We start from the raw sequence: 16231 nt of genomic DNA on the forward strand, positions 1-16231 counted from the left end.
TTGGGAATTGAAACCCTAGTCTCTGTCAAACAAGACAGGTGAAAGTGGGTACTGCAGATGCTGGAGATTAGAGTTGAGATTAGAGTGGTGCTGGAAAAGCACAGCAGGTCAGGCAGCATCCGAGGAGCAGGAAAATTGACATTTCGGGCAAAAGCCAGGTGACCCATTGAACCAGATCCCTCATTCAATTTGATCACTACTGATTATGAGCATCATGTCCCCACCCCTTACCCACAAGATGCAGTGCAGAAATTCATCAAAGCTCCTCAGACAGCACCTTCCAAGCCTACAACCACTTCCATCTAGAAGGATAACGGCAGCAGATACAAGGGAACACCACCACCTGCATTTTCCCCTTTAAGCCACTCACTATTCTGACTTGAAAATATATCACTGTTCCTTCAGTCAAAATCCTGAAACTCCTTCCTTTATGGCATTGTGGGTCAACCTACAGCATGTCATAGTTATAGAGTCATAGAGCTGTACAGCACGGAAACAGACCCTTCAGTCCAACCTATCAATGCTGACTAGACACCCTAAATTAACCGAGTCCCATTTGCCAGCATTTGGCCCATATTCCTCTAAACCTTTCTTATGCAAATACCCATCCGGATGCCTTTTAAATGTTGCAATTGTACCAACCTCCACCACTTCCTCTACCAACCTCTGTGTGAAAAAGTTGCCCCTTAAGTCCTGTTTTTTTCTTTCTCCTCTCACCCTAAACCTATGCCTTCTAGTTCTGGACTCCCCGACCCCAAGGAAAAGACCTTGTCTATTTACCCTATTTATGATTTTATGAACCACTAGAAGGTTCAGCCTCCAATGTTCCAGGGAAAACAGCGGTTCAAAAGGGCAGCTCATCACTACCTTCTCAAGAGGCATCTCGGGACGAGCAGCAAGTAAAAAACTTCCCATGTCGTTCAATTCTCTGGAAGACTAACATTCTGTCTGGCCCAGTCATGAATGTACACATGTGTAAAGGTGACTATTGCTGTAAAAGCAGACTTCACCACTTAGGGAAAGAAACTTTCTAGTCTTACATGGACTGTCAATTCGTATGGCTTCACACCCCATAGCAATGAGGTTCACCCTTAATCACTATTAAGGGCAATTAGGGATAAGCAAGCAATGCTGACCTTGCCCAAATCCTGTCATTGAACAGACATTAAATACATTCCACCATGCAATAAGATATACGGATAAAAGTCACCCCCTTTTATTTCCCTTCCAGGAATGTGAAGTGCTGGTGCTGATTTTGAGCCATTCTGCGAGAATTTACCCCTTGGGTACCCAACGAGCTCAGTCCTTTATTATTCAAGAAATCTGCGCCGCTAACTCAGTTTGCCAGCCGGACTTGCTGAGTGCCCGGAATGCTAACCTGGTGTGGACGGTGGACTATCCTAATGGGCTGTGCAATAGCAGAATATTGTCTGATAGACCGAGCTCATTCTGGAGCTGAACCAGCAGCAAATCAGCTTCCCTCTCTGCATCGCGTCAAGAGGAAATGGGTGTGGAATCAGTTCTTTGTATTGGAAGAGCATCTAGAAACAGAGCCACTCTACATTGGCAAGGTAGGTCTATTTGAGATGAACGTACCTCTTCTCAACCTCAACAGTCATCTGAAGTGTGATGACTCTCAGGTTAAACACATCAGCAATCGCCTCTCTCTCTCTGAGAGAGCAGCCCCACGGTCCTTGAGGACTATGGCGACTTCACCCTAAACGACTTGAAATATCGAGTGCAAAGAAATGCGTACATTTATATAGTACCTTTTACAAGCACTGATGACCCCAAAGCACCTTACAGCCATTGAAGAACCTTTTTAAGTGTTGTCTATGTCATAGAGTCATAGAGTCATTGAAGCATAGAGATATACAGCAAGGAAACAGACCCTTCGGTCCAACCCGTCCATGCCGACCAGATATCCCAACCCAATCTAGTCCCACCTGCCAGCAGCCGGCCCATATCCCTCCAAACCCTTCCTATTCATATATCCATCTAGATGCTTTTAAAATGTTGTAATTGTACCAGCCTCCACCATTTCCTCTGGCAGCTCATTCCATACATGCACCACCCTCTGTGTGAAAACGTTGCCCCTTAGGTCTCTTTTATATCTTTCCCCTCTCATGTGTTGTGGATAAATGAAAACCGATAGACTTTATTGAACTTTGATTTCCGGAAGCCACTTGGCAAAACGCACTTCAAAAGTTAATTTTAAAAAAGTGCTCAAGGCACAGAGACCGGGGTTCAATTCCCGCCTCAGGCGACTGACTGCATGGAGTTTGCACATTCTCCCCGTGTCTGCGTGGGTTTCCTCCGGGTGGCTCCGGTTTCCTCCCACAGTCCAAAAAGGTGCAGGTCAGGTGAATTGGCCATGCTAAATTGCCCCTGGTGTTGGATGAAGGGGTAAATGTAGGGGACTGGGTCTGGGTGGGTTGTGCTTCGGTGGATCGTGTGGGCTTGTTGGGCCGAAGGGCCTGTTTCTACACTGTAAGTAATCTAAGCTAATACAATCAGGGGTTAACATATTAGCCTGGATCGAGGATTGGCAGAGAGTATGTGTAAACGGGTCACTGTCTGATTGGTAAGATGTGATGATTAGGGTTTCACGGGGATCTGTTCTGGGGACTCAGCTATTTACAATATCTATTAATGACATAGATGAGGGGAGCAAAGGTATGGTAGTTAACACACCAAAATAAAACCATAAAATATAGGAGCAGAAATTAGGCCATTCAGCCCATCGAGTCTGCTCCGCCATTCAATCATGGCGGATATGTTTCTTAACCCCATTCTCCTGCTTTCTCCCTGTAACCCTTGATCCCCTTGACAATCAAGAACCTACCTGTCTCACTCTTAGATGTATTCAATGACTTGGCCTCCACACCCTTCTGTGACAGTGAATTCCCCAGATTCCCCACTCTCTGGCTGAAGAAGTTTCTCCTTATCTCCATTCCAAAAGGTCTTCCTTTTACTGTAAGGCTGTGCCCTCGGGTCCTAATCTCTCCTACCAATTGAAACATCTTCCCAACATCTACTCTGTCCAGGCCATTCAGTATTCTGTCAGTTTCAATTAGTTTCCCCCTTATCCATCAAAATTCCATGGAGTATAAACCCAGAGTCCTCAAATGTTCCTCATACATTAAGTTTTTTGTTCCTGGGACCATTCTCATGAACCTCCTGTAAACACACTTCAGGGCCAGGACACCCTTCCTGAGATATGGGGCCCAAAACTTTGTACAATACTCCAAATGTGGTCTGACCAGAGCCTGAGAGAACCTCCGAAGTACATCCCGGCTTTTATAATTCAAATCCTCTCAAAATAACTGCCATCATTGCATTTGCCTTCCTAACCACTGACTCAGCCTGCAAGTTTACCTTGAGAGAATCCAAGAGAGGTAAGAGTACATGTTGTGAAAGACAGAATGAGATGGCAGGCAGATACAGGTGGGTTGGAAGTGTGTGTACAAATCTAACAGATTGAATATAATGTTGGAAAATGTGAAAGTGTTCACTTTTCTCAGGAAAAATGAAAAAGCAGCATATTAATTAAATGGAAAATGACAACAAGAATTCCAAGATGCAGAGGTACTTTGGTGTTCTGGTGTATAAGTCACAAAACGTTAGTGTGCAGTCACAATGAGTAATCAAGAAGGGAGAAAGGGAGCACTGCAGATTCTGGACATCAGAGTCAAAGAGTGTGGTGCTGGAAAAGCACAGCCAGTCAGGCAGCATCCAAAGATCAGGAGAGTTGACGTTTGGAGCAAAAGCTCTTCATCATTCCTGGTGAAGTGATTATGCTCGAAACATGGATTCTCTTGCTTCCTGGATGCTGACTGGCTGTACTTTTCCAGCACCACACCCTTCAACTCAATTAATCAAGAAAGTCAAGGGAGTACTGTCCTAACTAAGAGAAGATTTGAACATCAGTGTATGGATGTTCAATGGAGAGACCATGTCTCAAATATTGCTTGCAGTTTTGGACTCTGAATGATGGAAGGATGTAAATGCATATTGAATGTGGTGCAGAGGAAGCTTACAGGATTGATACCAAGAATGAAGATAACTGAGACCGACTGGGCTTGCTTCCACTGGAGTTGAGAAGAGTGACCTGATTATAGAATATAAGATTCTGAATAGTCTTGACAGGAGAGATACATAAAGGTATTTCTATTTCTGTGGGTGAGTTTTATAGTCAGGGTCATGTTTTTCAGAATGCGACGAGGAGAATTTTTCTCTGTCAGAGAGTCATGTGACTTTGAAACTCTCTGACTCAGAAGATTGTGGAGCTGGGGTCATAGTCTCAGAGAGATTGACAGCATGGAAAAAGGCCCTTTGGCCTACCAGGTCCATGCTAGTCAAAAACAATCCCTAACTATCCCAATCCCATTTTCCAGCATTTGGCCCAGAGTTTAAAAAAAACCCTTACCTCATATCTCCTGTAAATCTCCTACCCCTTACCTTAGATCTATGCCCCCAGGTTATTGATTGCTCCATTAAAGGGAAAGTTTCTTCCTGGCCACCCTATGTATGCCTGTCATAATTTTACACATCTCAGTCATGTCTCCTCTCAATCTCCTCTGCTCTAAGGAAAATAACCCCAGTTTGTCCAATCTCTCTTCATAATGAACACTCTCCAGTCCAGGCAACATCCTGGTAAGTCTCCTCTACACTCTGTCTAGTGCTATCACATCCCTCCGATACTGTGGATTCCAGAGATGCACACAATACTCTACTTGTGACATACGCAGGTTTTATGCAGGTTCAGCTAACCTCCCTGTTCTTAACCTTCATGCCTTGACGACAAAGTCAAGTATCCAATATGTCTTCTTCACCGTATTATCCACCAGTCCTGATGCCTTAAGTGTGTATTCACACCAATGTCCCTCTGACCCTCGGAGTGTCCCAGGATCCTGCTATTCATCGTGGATTCTTGTGCTTCATTTGGCCTGGCCAAGTGTATCACCTCACATTATCCAGGTTAAATTCCATTTACTACAGATCCGTCCACCTGACCAGCCCAGTCATATCCTCCTGTGATTGAGGTTCTTCCTCTGACTATTTAAGTGAGTGATTTTACTGTACCGTGAGAAAAACAGTAAAATACAATGGAAAACTTTTCCACTGTCACCACAATCCGTCACCATTTTACACAGTTCAATCAGAAAAAAGATTGGAGAGATGTAGCTTCTAAAGAGACCAATGGTCCTGAACCAACACATCATCAATGGCACCTGCACTGTTGTCCTTTCCCCAACAATCTTGCCGCTATATACACCGGACCCAACCAATGTTGAAGTACTTTGGCTGCTGGGCCACTTTCCCTCTGCCAGCACTTTACCAGTGTCTACACTGGACCCAACCACAGCAAAGTCACTGATTCTCAGGTAACATCTCTTGCCAATGTTTCCTCATCCGAGGTGGCAGCCAGCAATTCCAATGCTAGGTCCCGTACTCGCCCCAGAAAGGTAAGTAAGGGCACACTCAGATCTGCACTAGGATCGCTCACAGCACTCTGAGTACACACTGGGATCACTCACTGCACCATGTGTCTGCACTGGGATCACACACTGCACCATGTGTCCACACTGGGATCACTCACTGCACCATGTGTCTGCACTAGGATCACTCACTGCACCATGTGTCTGCACTGAGACCCTTTTCTGTCGCCATTATACCATCTGATCTCCGTACAATAAGTAAGTAAAAAAAAGAGAACAAAAGAGAAACAGGAAATGAGAGGAAAATAACAGAACAAAAGCAGTTGGAGTCGATGAGCCCCATCTCCACAGGCCTCATCTGCGGCCATCTTGATAACTCATTTACCATAGCATCAATTTTCATCTCATCTGTGAACGTACTTAAAACTTGCTGTGTCCAAGTCTAAATCTTTTATATAAACCACAAAAAACAAGGGGCCCAACCCGGCTCCCATTGGACACTGATTTCCAGTTACAAAAATAGCACTTATCCATCACCCTCGACTTCCTGGCACACAGCCAGTTGTGGATCCAATTTCCAAATTTCTTTGGATCCCATGTGCTCTCGGCTTTGCTATCCATTTCCCATACAGGACCTGATCAGAAGCTTTGCTGAAGTCCTTGCTTTCATCTACACACCTGGCCACCTCTTCAAAAAATCCAGTCAAGGTCAAATACAGCTTCCCCTTAACAAAACCATGCTGACTGTTCTTGATTAATTACTGCCTCTCCAATTGCAGATTAATTCTGTCCCTGAGGATTCCTTCCAATAGTTTCCCTGTCGCTGAGGCTAGTTTGACTGGCCTGTAGTTTTGTGGCTTATCTTTTGCTCCCTTCTTGAATATCTCTACCATATTGTCCTCCAATCTCCAGCACTACTCTGGTGGTCAGAGATGAATCGAAAACTTTTGCAAATGCCCCAGCTATTTGCTCCCTTGCCCCACTCAGCGATATGGGATACATTTCATCTGGAGGTTTACATAATTTTAAGCCGGTCAGATCACGTCCTCCTTGTCTATGTTAATATCTTTAATTGTATCACAGACCTTCTCCCTGATTTGTTTATCCATATCATTCCTCTTGCTAGTGAACACCAACACAAAACATTCATTTAGAACCCAGCTACATCCTCCAGCTCCACACACAAATTACCACAGTGGTCTTTAATGGGCCAAACTCTTTTCCTCATTATCTTTTTACCCTTAATGTACCTGGAAAACAACTTAGGAGCTTCCTGTAACTTATCTGCCTGTATCCTTTTGTGCTGAAAATGTGTTGCTGGAAAAGTGCAGCAGGTCAGGTAGCATCCAAGGAGCAGGAGAATCGATGTTTCGGGCATGAGCCCTTCTTCAGGTGTTTATATCTTTTTGTGTCCTGCTTTCGTTCTTCACAGATCCTTTACAAGTACCCAATTGGCCATTGAATCTTTTTAAGATGCACGGTGGCTCAGTGGTTAGCACTGCTGCCTCACAGCACCAGGGACCCAGGTTCGATTCAGCCTTGGGTGACTGTCTGTGTGGAGTTTGCACATTCTCTCCGTGTCTACGTGGGTTTCCTCCGGGCGCTCTGGTTTCCTCCCACAGTCCAAAGATGTGGAGGTCAGGTGAATTGGCCATGCTAAATTGCCCGTTGAGTTAGGTGCATTAGTCAGAGGGAAATGGGTCTGGGTGAGTTACTTTTCGGAGGGTCGGTGTGGACTTGTTGGGCCGAAGGGCCTGTTTCCACATTGTAGGGAATCTAATCTAAAAAAAGAGACAGAGATCGATAGATTCTGGTTTGGCATGAATACCAAAAATAATCAGGGCGAGATGAGAGTATGAAATTCCAAACACAAACAGATCTGCCATGGTCTTCCTGATTGGGTTTAAGGGGCTGAATGGTCTATTTCTGCTCCCATTTTACATGTTCACATCAATAAAGGTTGAAAGATTGTTAACAAAAGCTTTAAATATAATCAACACAGATATAAATCCACAAACCATTTAGAAAACGTGTATGACTTGGCTAAGTGTTATCTTAAAAACAGTTGGCCAAGTAACATTACATTCAGTAAAAGGAAACTCATAGATTGTTTCAAATGTTGGTCTGCAGCAAAAAGCAGACACTGGCCCCAGGGTATCGTTCGGAATCAGTTACTGGATTTCTTTTTCAGGCGACAGTGTTACAGATTATGAATTTTCCTTTTAAGAATCATCCAATTGTGGTGCTGAGATTTTCCAGTGGTTTTCATTTAATAAATTTTGATGAGAAAGTTCTCCCTCTAAATATCGGTCTCCTTTGCTTAGCAAAGTGTTTCTTTCCCAAAAACTCTCAGATATAGATATACTTCCTGTCAATGATGTTCTAAATTACGATTTCAAATAACACACTTTGATAACACTGAGCGAAGAATTTTCTCCTGAATTCATTAGTAGTGATGAACAGATATTTATAGCTGTAGTTTTGGCCTCTTGCACATGTAGAAACCATCTTTTCTATTTTTATCTTCTCAAACACTTTAATAATCTTGTTATGTGCCTTATTATCAAATTACACTCAGTAACACTCCTGGAGAAGATTTGCAATATTAAGAAATAATGTTATATAAATGATGCAAATTGTAAGAGTTGTTAAATTACCCCATTATTTTTCTCTTGGTTGAAGTTGGGCTATCATTTGACAAATAACACAAACCAGTGAGCCGTGTTAGCGAGTATGTGGTTCTGAACAGCACCCAATAGAATGGCTTCAGTTCCAGTTCCTGCCAGACAGTCGGTCCTGCCTCTTTGTCCTATCCCTAAGAGTAGAAGGTAGTGCAAAACAGCACTGCCAAGAAAATTGGCTCCAGGCAATTCTCTGACAGACAATGACCCAAAACCCTTCATATTGTGCAGAACACAAATGGAATTTAACAGTGGCAGATGCTTTTGTGGAGCAGTAGTCATGTCCCTACATCTTAGCCAGGAGACGAGGGTTCAAGTCTCACTTGCTCCAGAGGTATGTAATGCCATCCCTGAACCGGTTAGTTAGAAAATGTCTACATTAGGGGAGCTGGTGGCACAGTGGTAATGTCACATGGTTAATAAACCAGAATTTCAGATTAATGATCTAGGGGAAATGGGTGAGAAACTGACTAGCCACCACACATAGTGAAATATAAATTCTGTTTGAAAAGAAAATTGGATGTAAAAATGTTAGCCTAATGGGAAAAACAGGAACTGTTGTTGTAAAACCGATCTAGTTCACTAATGCTGTTTAGGGTAGGAAATCTGCTGTCCGAATCTGGTCTGGCGTGAATGTGACTCCAGACCCACAGCAATTTTGCTGTCACCTAAAAGCCCTCTGGACAATTAAGGCCAGAAATAAATATTGGCCTAGCCAATGATGCCCATTTCCTGTGAATGGAGAGAAAAAAAACCACTGGGAGAGAGTCTTGAAACAAAATTAAAAATCACACAACACCAGATGCTTGTTTGGAAGCACTAGCTTTCAAAGCACTGCTCCTTCATCAGATGGTACATGATATCATCATGTTCTGTACTTGTTCAAATTCGAGCTAGAGATTTTTGGTAACTAATCCAATTCATAATGTGCATTGGGTTCCCGTGAAATAGCTCAGGGCTGATTTTCTCACATTGCCATCGTACCCCAGGGTCGACCTACCCGAGTGCTCACTCCAGGGATGTGAAGATAAGTTACTTTGTGACACTGATGGATTGTTGCCACTGCACAGGGCGCATCTTGAGGTAGAAGCCATACTTTCTGCCTGTGGTTTGGTAACGGTTCACCCAGGGAGACCACCAGTTGGCGAAGCTTCAGGGAATGCTATGGAAATTGGTAGGAATAACGGGGCGAAAGACAAATCACACACCGCCCCTCAGGATAGATTCCCGGGATTGCAGGAGAAAGGAATGTGAAAACATTCGGTATATCTCTGTCTTCTGATCAACAAGGTAGGACACTGAGTATTTCTCGAATGTAGTGGTCAGGAAAGCACAGCCTGAAAGGGGGGTAAAAAAAGATTTTTCTTTTATGCTTTCCATAGGCGAGCAAATGTTGGCCGCCTCTGATTGCCCCTGAGAAGGTGGTGGAACTGCCTTTTGCATTGCAGCCCTTGAGGAATCGAAGTGACCACCGTGATTTTAGAAAGGGAATTTGAGGATTTTGACCCCGGCTTAGAGGTGAATTCCCAGATTATTGTGCTTCCATTATACTTCCGCCCTTGTCCTTCGAGATGGGGGAGGGTGCTATTGCAAGGGCCTGGGTGAGACACTGCAATGCTTTTGTCAATGGTATACACTGCTGCTACTGGACAATGATGGTGAGGGAAGTGAATATTTAAGGTAGGGCAGGGTGGCTATCAAGTGGACTGCTTTGTCTTGGGTGTTACTCAGATTCTTGAGTGTTTTTGGAGCTGCACACATCCACAAAAGCGATGAGCATTCTAACACACCCCAAACTGGTGCCTTGCAGAGGGAGGGAGGAATGGACACTGGGGGAGACTGGAGGTGATTTACTCACCACAGTTTTCCTAACCTCTGACTCGCCCACGTAGCCACAATATTCAGATGGGTGACCAAGTCAGTTTTTCGTCAACGGTAGCCTCCAGGATGTTGATCGTAATGTCTACAGTCAGGTTGGATAAATACTTGAAGGGAAGAAAATTGCCAGGGCATGGAGGCAAGACCAGGGGAGGGCGTGTAATTGTGTAGTTCCTTGAAAGAGATGGCACGGTCTCTGAGGGCAGAAAGGTCTCTTACTCTATAGTTTGCTTCTCTGCTTCTGTAAAACATGAGGAAAACAGGTGTAATCAAGAATGGGATCAAAAACAGCCTTGCAGAGGGGTTAAAAATAAAAGATGGCAACAGAATGGCCATTCCTGAGTTCCTTATTTATTGAACACACCACTAATCTTTTACGTAGATTTTCTGGTGTATGTGTGACAGCGACATGCACTTCAGTGGTACCTTTAATTTAATAAAACAGCATTCTGTACTTCACAGCACTGTTACAAAATAAAACATGACACCAAACCACACATGGAGATATTAAAGCAGAAATAAAAGATTTTCAGGAATGCTGGGAAGGAGGACATGTTGAAAGAGAGAAGAGGAGTCTCGTATCCGGGCAGCGGAAGAGCTGATTTTTTTTTAAAATTAAAGTTCAAGGGCCCAGAGTAGAGGAACATTGATAGAAAATGCTGGAAACATTTGGCAGGTCAGTCAGACCCTGTGCGGAGAGAAGGTGTTAACATTTCGGGTCACGATGACCTCCGGCCAGATCTCAATCCAATCGGAATCAGAGAGCTGCAGATCATTTCGAGGGCTGTCAAACTGGCAGAGTGATAGGACAGAGGAGGCCATGGAGGCACAAGAGGATGACAATTTTATAATCAAGATATTTCTTGTCTGATGGCAATTTCGTAGATCAGCCAGCGCAGAAGCAATGGGAGAACAGGACTGTGTGGTGAGACACAGGGAGCAAAGTTTTGGATTATAATGTTTATCAAAGGTAAAATATGGTTCACCATATAAATAGAAATGTAGTAAAATAGTCGAGTCAAAGGTGACCAATATTGTGTTATGTCTCACGGTTGCTATGTCAGTGTAGCTATAAGAGACTGTATCATTCCTGTGACCTTATGTATCATAATCCATCTTACACCTGATCACTTGAAGCAGGCTCCTCTTGTGTGCTTGAGGAATGAAATCTTTATACATGAGGCTAGATGTAATAAATATGTGTTAGATCCTTCAATACCACAATGCCCACCCACAGATTCTGCATAAGCATTTTCACATCAGGTAAATATCCTACTGTAGACACCAACAAAAGGATAAATGATTAGGATAGAAGCTTACCTTTTGTTGATTCAGCTGCATAAGCTGGCACGGACTGCTTTTCGGGAAAACAGTGAGACAACAAACTTCTGACCAACCTATTAGTGCAAACGGACTCATATCTTTGTCAAGACTAAGTGAAATGTTTCATCCTGACCCAGCAGGCGGAGGAGGGAGGGAGGGGCTGTGCTCTTATTTGGCGCAGCATTGGAAGGAAACTATAGCCTGACATTTTAATACCTTGAGTGATTGCTTGATATCTGAAAATCTGCTGCGATTTGAAATAATTTCAGCCCCCAAAGAAAATGTTAAAATCTCCCGGCAGTGGAAATCTTTATCCAATCAAGAATCCCTGGGTCCAGAAACAGCTGTCTGAGATTTGATAATGGGCAGAGAATATAGAAATCACAATTTCATTTCACAGAATCATAGAATCATATAATCCCTACGATGAGGAAGCAGGTCATTCGGCCCACCAAGTCCACTCAGACCCTCCAAAAAGCATCCCACCCATACCCTCCTCCCCCCACCCTATTCCTGTAACACTGCACATCCCTGGACACTATGGGCAGTTTACCACGGCTACTCCACCTCAGTCAAGAGTTAAGTGCTGGAAAAGCACAGCAGGTCAGGCAGCATCCGAAAAGCAGGAGAATCGAATTTTTCAGGCGTTATCCTCACTTTCTCCTAATCCACCTTAACGTGTGCATCTTTGGACTGTGGGAGGAAACTGGAGCACCCGGAGGAAACCCACACAGACACGGGGAGAATGAGCAAACTCCACACAGACAGTCACCCGAGGATAGTTGCAGAGAAGTATCAGCAGAACGTGAATTTGCTGAATCCCTGTTGTTAATTCCAAGTCTGCGCACTCTGTTTTACTTGAAGCATGGGGCATAGATTTAAAGTGATGTGAAATAAAACAAGGATCAACGGGAGAAAAGGCCCTTCACACAGCGAGTAGTTCAGGTCTGGAATGTGCTGCCTGGAAATAGGGTGGAGGCAGATTCAATTGAAGCATTCAAGAGCGTATTGTACAATTGTTTGGATAGAAATAATATGCACAGTTATGGGAAAAAGATAGGAGATTGATACTAGGAGATAGAACCAGTGCAGACACAATGGGCCAAATGGCCTCCTTCTTGTTGTAACAATTCTGTGTTGTCCTCCTCTGCCCCAGTTACCCCATCCCCTTCCTCAAACTCTTGTAACCAAATACTGGGCTGACATTGCGCCTATTGGGTCAAGCATGTGTCAGCTCACAGCCTGATTTTAAGTGTATAACATTGTGTAACCTCTTATAGCCCCTATGTCATTCAGAATATTCCTTGACATTTTGTTGCTAAGCTGAAAATGGTGTTGCATTAATGACCTGAAAGTCACTCTTATAATATCAGCCAGTTTGTCACGTCTTTGTATGGTACTTGCTCAACTAGTTACTTTAGTTCTGTGATTCTATGATTCTATTGACATGACTGACACCCGCAGCTCCACTCTGATTCGGACAATGGGAATGGTTCTTTACGATATAACCTGACGGGTGATGGAGCTGGCACAATCTTCACCATCGATGAGGACAATGGAGATATTTTCCTCTTAAAGAAGCTGGACCGAGAGGAGAAGCCATTTTACATCCTGCGGGCGCAAGTGGTTGACAGAGAAACCAACCAATACATAGAACCAGAGTCCGAGTTCCACATTAAGGTCCAGGACATCAATGACAATGAACCGCAGTTTCTGGATGAACCATACGTTGCCACAGTGCCTGAAAGGTCACCTGACGGTAAGGGAGAGAAATTATCATCAAAGGGTGGAATCAGACCCTTTGGCCCATGCCAATCAGCTTTCCTAAACTGAACGAGTCTCATTTGCCTGCATTTGGTCTCTAAGTTCTTCCCATCCTTGTACCTGTCCAAATGTCTTTTAAATGGACTTGTAAATGTACTTTTAAATGTAATTATACCCCCTTCCACCACTTCCTCTGGCAGCTCATTCCATACACGCACCACCCGCTGTGTGAGAAAGTTGCCCCTTCGGTCCCTTTTAAATCTTTCCCCTCTCACCTGAAACCTATGCCCTTTATATTTGGACTCCCCCACCCTGGGGAAATGACCTTGGCGATTCACCTTGCCCCTCGTGCCCCTCATGTTTTTATAAACCTCTGTAAGGTCACCTCTCATCCTCCGGCACTTCAGGTGCTGAAACATCCCAGCCTCAGTCAAACTTTCCACTCTTAGTAACATGCTTGTAAATCTTTTTTTGCACCGTCTCCAGTTTCATAACATCCTTCCTACAGCAGGGTGACCAGAATTGTATGCAGTATTTCAAAAGCAACCTTACCAATACCTTGTGCAGCTGCAACCTAACATCCCAACTCCTGTACTCAATGTTTTGACTAATGAAAGTCAGACAGTAAGGGATCCACGGTCCAAACCTCCATTATCATATTCAAGATGGCCTCATGAAGGTGTCTAGCCCCTGCGGAAAATTAAAGTTGACCTGGGATAGAGTTTAATCTGGGCCAACCTCATGTGTTTTAGTGACCTCCATCAAAGACTGGAAGGCTAGACACCAGCCTTGCTGTGAGAGATCCAATGTCCCTAAGGTGTAACAGATACTGGGTACTTGTAAAAACATACAGAGGAGCTTACAGCTTTCTGATAATGTTTCCATAATATTCCACCTGGAAATATTCTACCATCTGCCCCTTTGTGAAATTTGAGCTCAAGATCTTTGAGGTATACAGCATATGGGCCCCTGAAACCAACTCCCAATGCCTTCATTATGAGTTTCTACATGACAGTAACAAACAGAATATGCTCGAAATCCTCAGCTGTTTCGTCAGCATCTTTGGAGAGAGAAACAAATTTTATGAAAGTTCATCAAACCGAAATAGGTGTGTGCCATTAATCTCTCTCTATCAGTGCTGTCAAACCTGCTGAGTGGTTATAATATTCTACACTTTAATTTCAGATTTCCAGTACCCACAATATTTTTCTTCCACGTGAGGTTCGGTTTATATCCCATCATTCCTCTGAAGCAGATCTTCCATCTTCACTAATTATGCTTTCAACCCCTGAAGACCCACATTCTATAACTCCTCTCCAAAACCATTCTGTCCTGTCATATTCTTCTTGTTTCATTGAAAGCACTCCTGACATTTTCTTACTTTCTATGGCATTTATTAATTTGATTTGGCTCTGTGAAGATTTCCTCCATATTGGAAGCACCACAAGAAAGAACAGTCTGGTGTATTGCAATTTTAACTTTGTCCATTTGGACTACCATACGCACATGTACCAGCAGAGGGAGTCTGCAAAGAAGAAACAATGAACAACTCATTCAGTTCTCATTTCAGATACATCTGACTGGGTATGTACCCATCACTGTCTGGAGAATGTCACAGCAAACATTTGCTGTTATTCTACAGTAATCTCATTTACCTCACAGAATAAGTTCAGAGCCCCTGCATATGAGTGCACAGCAAAGTCTAATATATAGGAGAGTAATGTACTCAATGTTCCTGTCGTAAAGCATTTATGATGTGATAGCATGGTTGTTCTATCACTAGCTAGCTTTTTCACTAAGACCTGATCTAAAGAGTCAATTTAATTTCATGGGGCAATGATAGAATGTTGGTCACGTCAGTAGACTCTTCAGTAATTGTGCTAGGGATGTGGGTTCAAGTTCTATTGCGGGAGATGGTGAATTATAACTCCAAGGAAAGTTTAACCTTATGGTGACCATGTTAACTGTTGTGAAATCCCAACTAGTTCACATGTCCTTTATGGGGAGGAAGTCTTCTGTCCTACATGTGACTCCAGGATCACAGGGATGTGGATAACTCTTCACTATGGCCCTTAATGTGCAATAAATGTTGCCCTACTAGTGATGCCAAATTAACACTTTTATGAAGACAATGAATATAGTTTCATGTTTCACTGTGATAGCTAGCAAATGTCAAATAATTAAAGGTACTGGAGTCTATAGCTATCACAGAATAGAATCATTGAATCCCTATAGTATGGAATCAGGCCATTTGGCCCATTGAGTCCATATCAATCCTTTGAAGAGCATCCCAACCGGACCCACCCCACCCACCCCATCCCTGCATTTCCCACAACCAATCCGCCTAGCCTGAACACCTTTGGACTATGGGAGGAAACCGGAGGACCCAGAAGAAACCCACACAGAAAAAGGGAGAATGTACAAACTCCACATGGACAGCTGCCAGTGAGTGGAATTGAACCTAGGTCCTTGGTGTTATAAGGCAGCCTCGCTAATCACTGAATCATCCCCAGGGAGGCTGAAGCTACCAGATTGTCATAAACAGCCCATCTACATCACTAATGTCCTTGAGGAAAGGAAATGTGGTCTTTATGTGACTCCAGACCCAAGTAACTTTATTGACTCTTCCCCACCCTTGATGGAGTAGACAGGTGGATAGTAAATGAAATTCAATGTGAGAGGTGGAAGGTGAGAGTGGGACCAGGGATATAAAAAAATCATTATGAGGGAAGATTGGAAACCTTGGAGAAAACATTTCCACTCATTAAAGGGACAAGAATGAAAGAGTTTAAATTTAAAATGATTAACAAACAAAGCAGATTTGCTTTTAATATTACCACCACCAACCCATCCCCTCTAAACTATGATCATTTTCCTTCCTCTCTCTCCCCTTAAATCGTTCTACCTCTCTGCCTCTCCTTCATTTAATTTGCATCTTAAAGCCGAACACATTGATAAATCATTAAGTACAGAAAATGCCTTTTGGTCTATTGAATCTGTACCAGCCACAAACCCCACTAAATCTACACTGGACGTGAAAGTTATGACATTTCAAGTGTTCGTGCAAGTACTTTATAAAGGCTCTGAGGCTTTGCTTCTTAGCTACCCTCCCAGGCAGTACATTCCAGACCCCCACAAAACTCT

General features: G+C 43.4%; 1 protein-coding gene across 5 annotated transcripts in view; it reads left to right on the forward strand.

Moving 5' to 3' along the window:
• LOC140476887 (cadherin-7-like) overlaps positions 1-16231 on the forward strand; it is a 151505-nt gene that overhangs the window by 40321 nt on the left and 94953 nt on the right. For all 5 annotated transcript variants that reach the window (XM_072569777.1, XM_072569778.1, XM_072569776.1 and 2 more), the window contains 2 exons: positions 1232-1571; positions 12788-13082. In XM_072569777.1, coding sequence (XP_072425878.1) covers positions 1371-1571; positions 12788-13082 — 496 coding nt within the window. In that variant the 5' untranslated portion in view covers positions 1232-1370. The remainder of the gene's footprint in view (positions 1-1231; positions 1572-12787; positions 13083-16231) is intronic.

Source organism: Chiloscyllium punctatum, chromosome 5, assembly GCF_047496795.1.
Source record: "Chiloscyllium punctatum isolate Juve2018m chromosome 5, sChiPun1.3, whole genome shotgun sequence".
Classification (NCBI taxonomy): domain Eukaryota; kingdom Metazoa; phylum Chordata; class Chondrichthyes; order Orectolobiformes; family Hemiscylliidae; genus Chiloscyllium; species Chiloscyllium punctatum.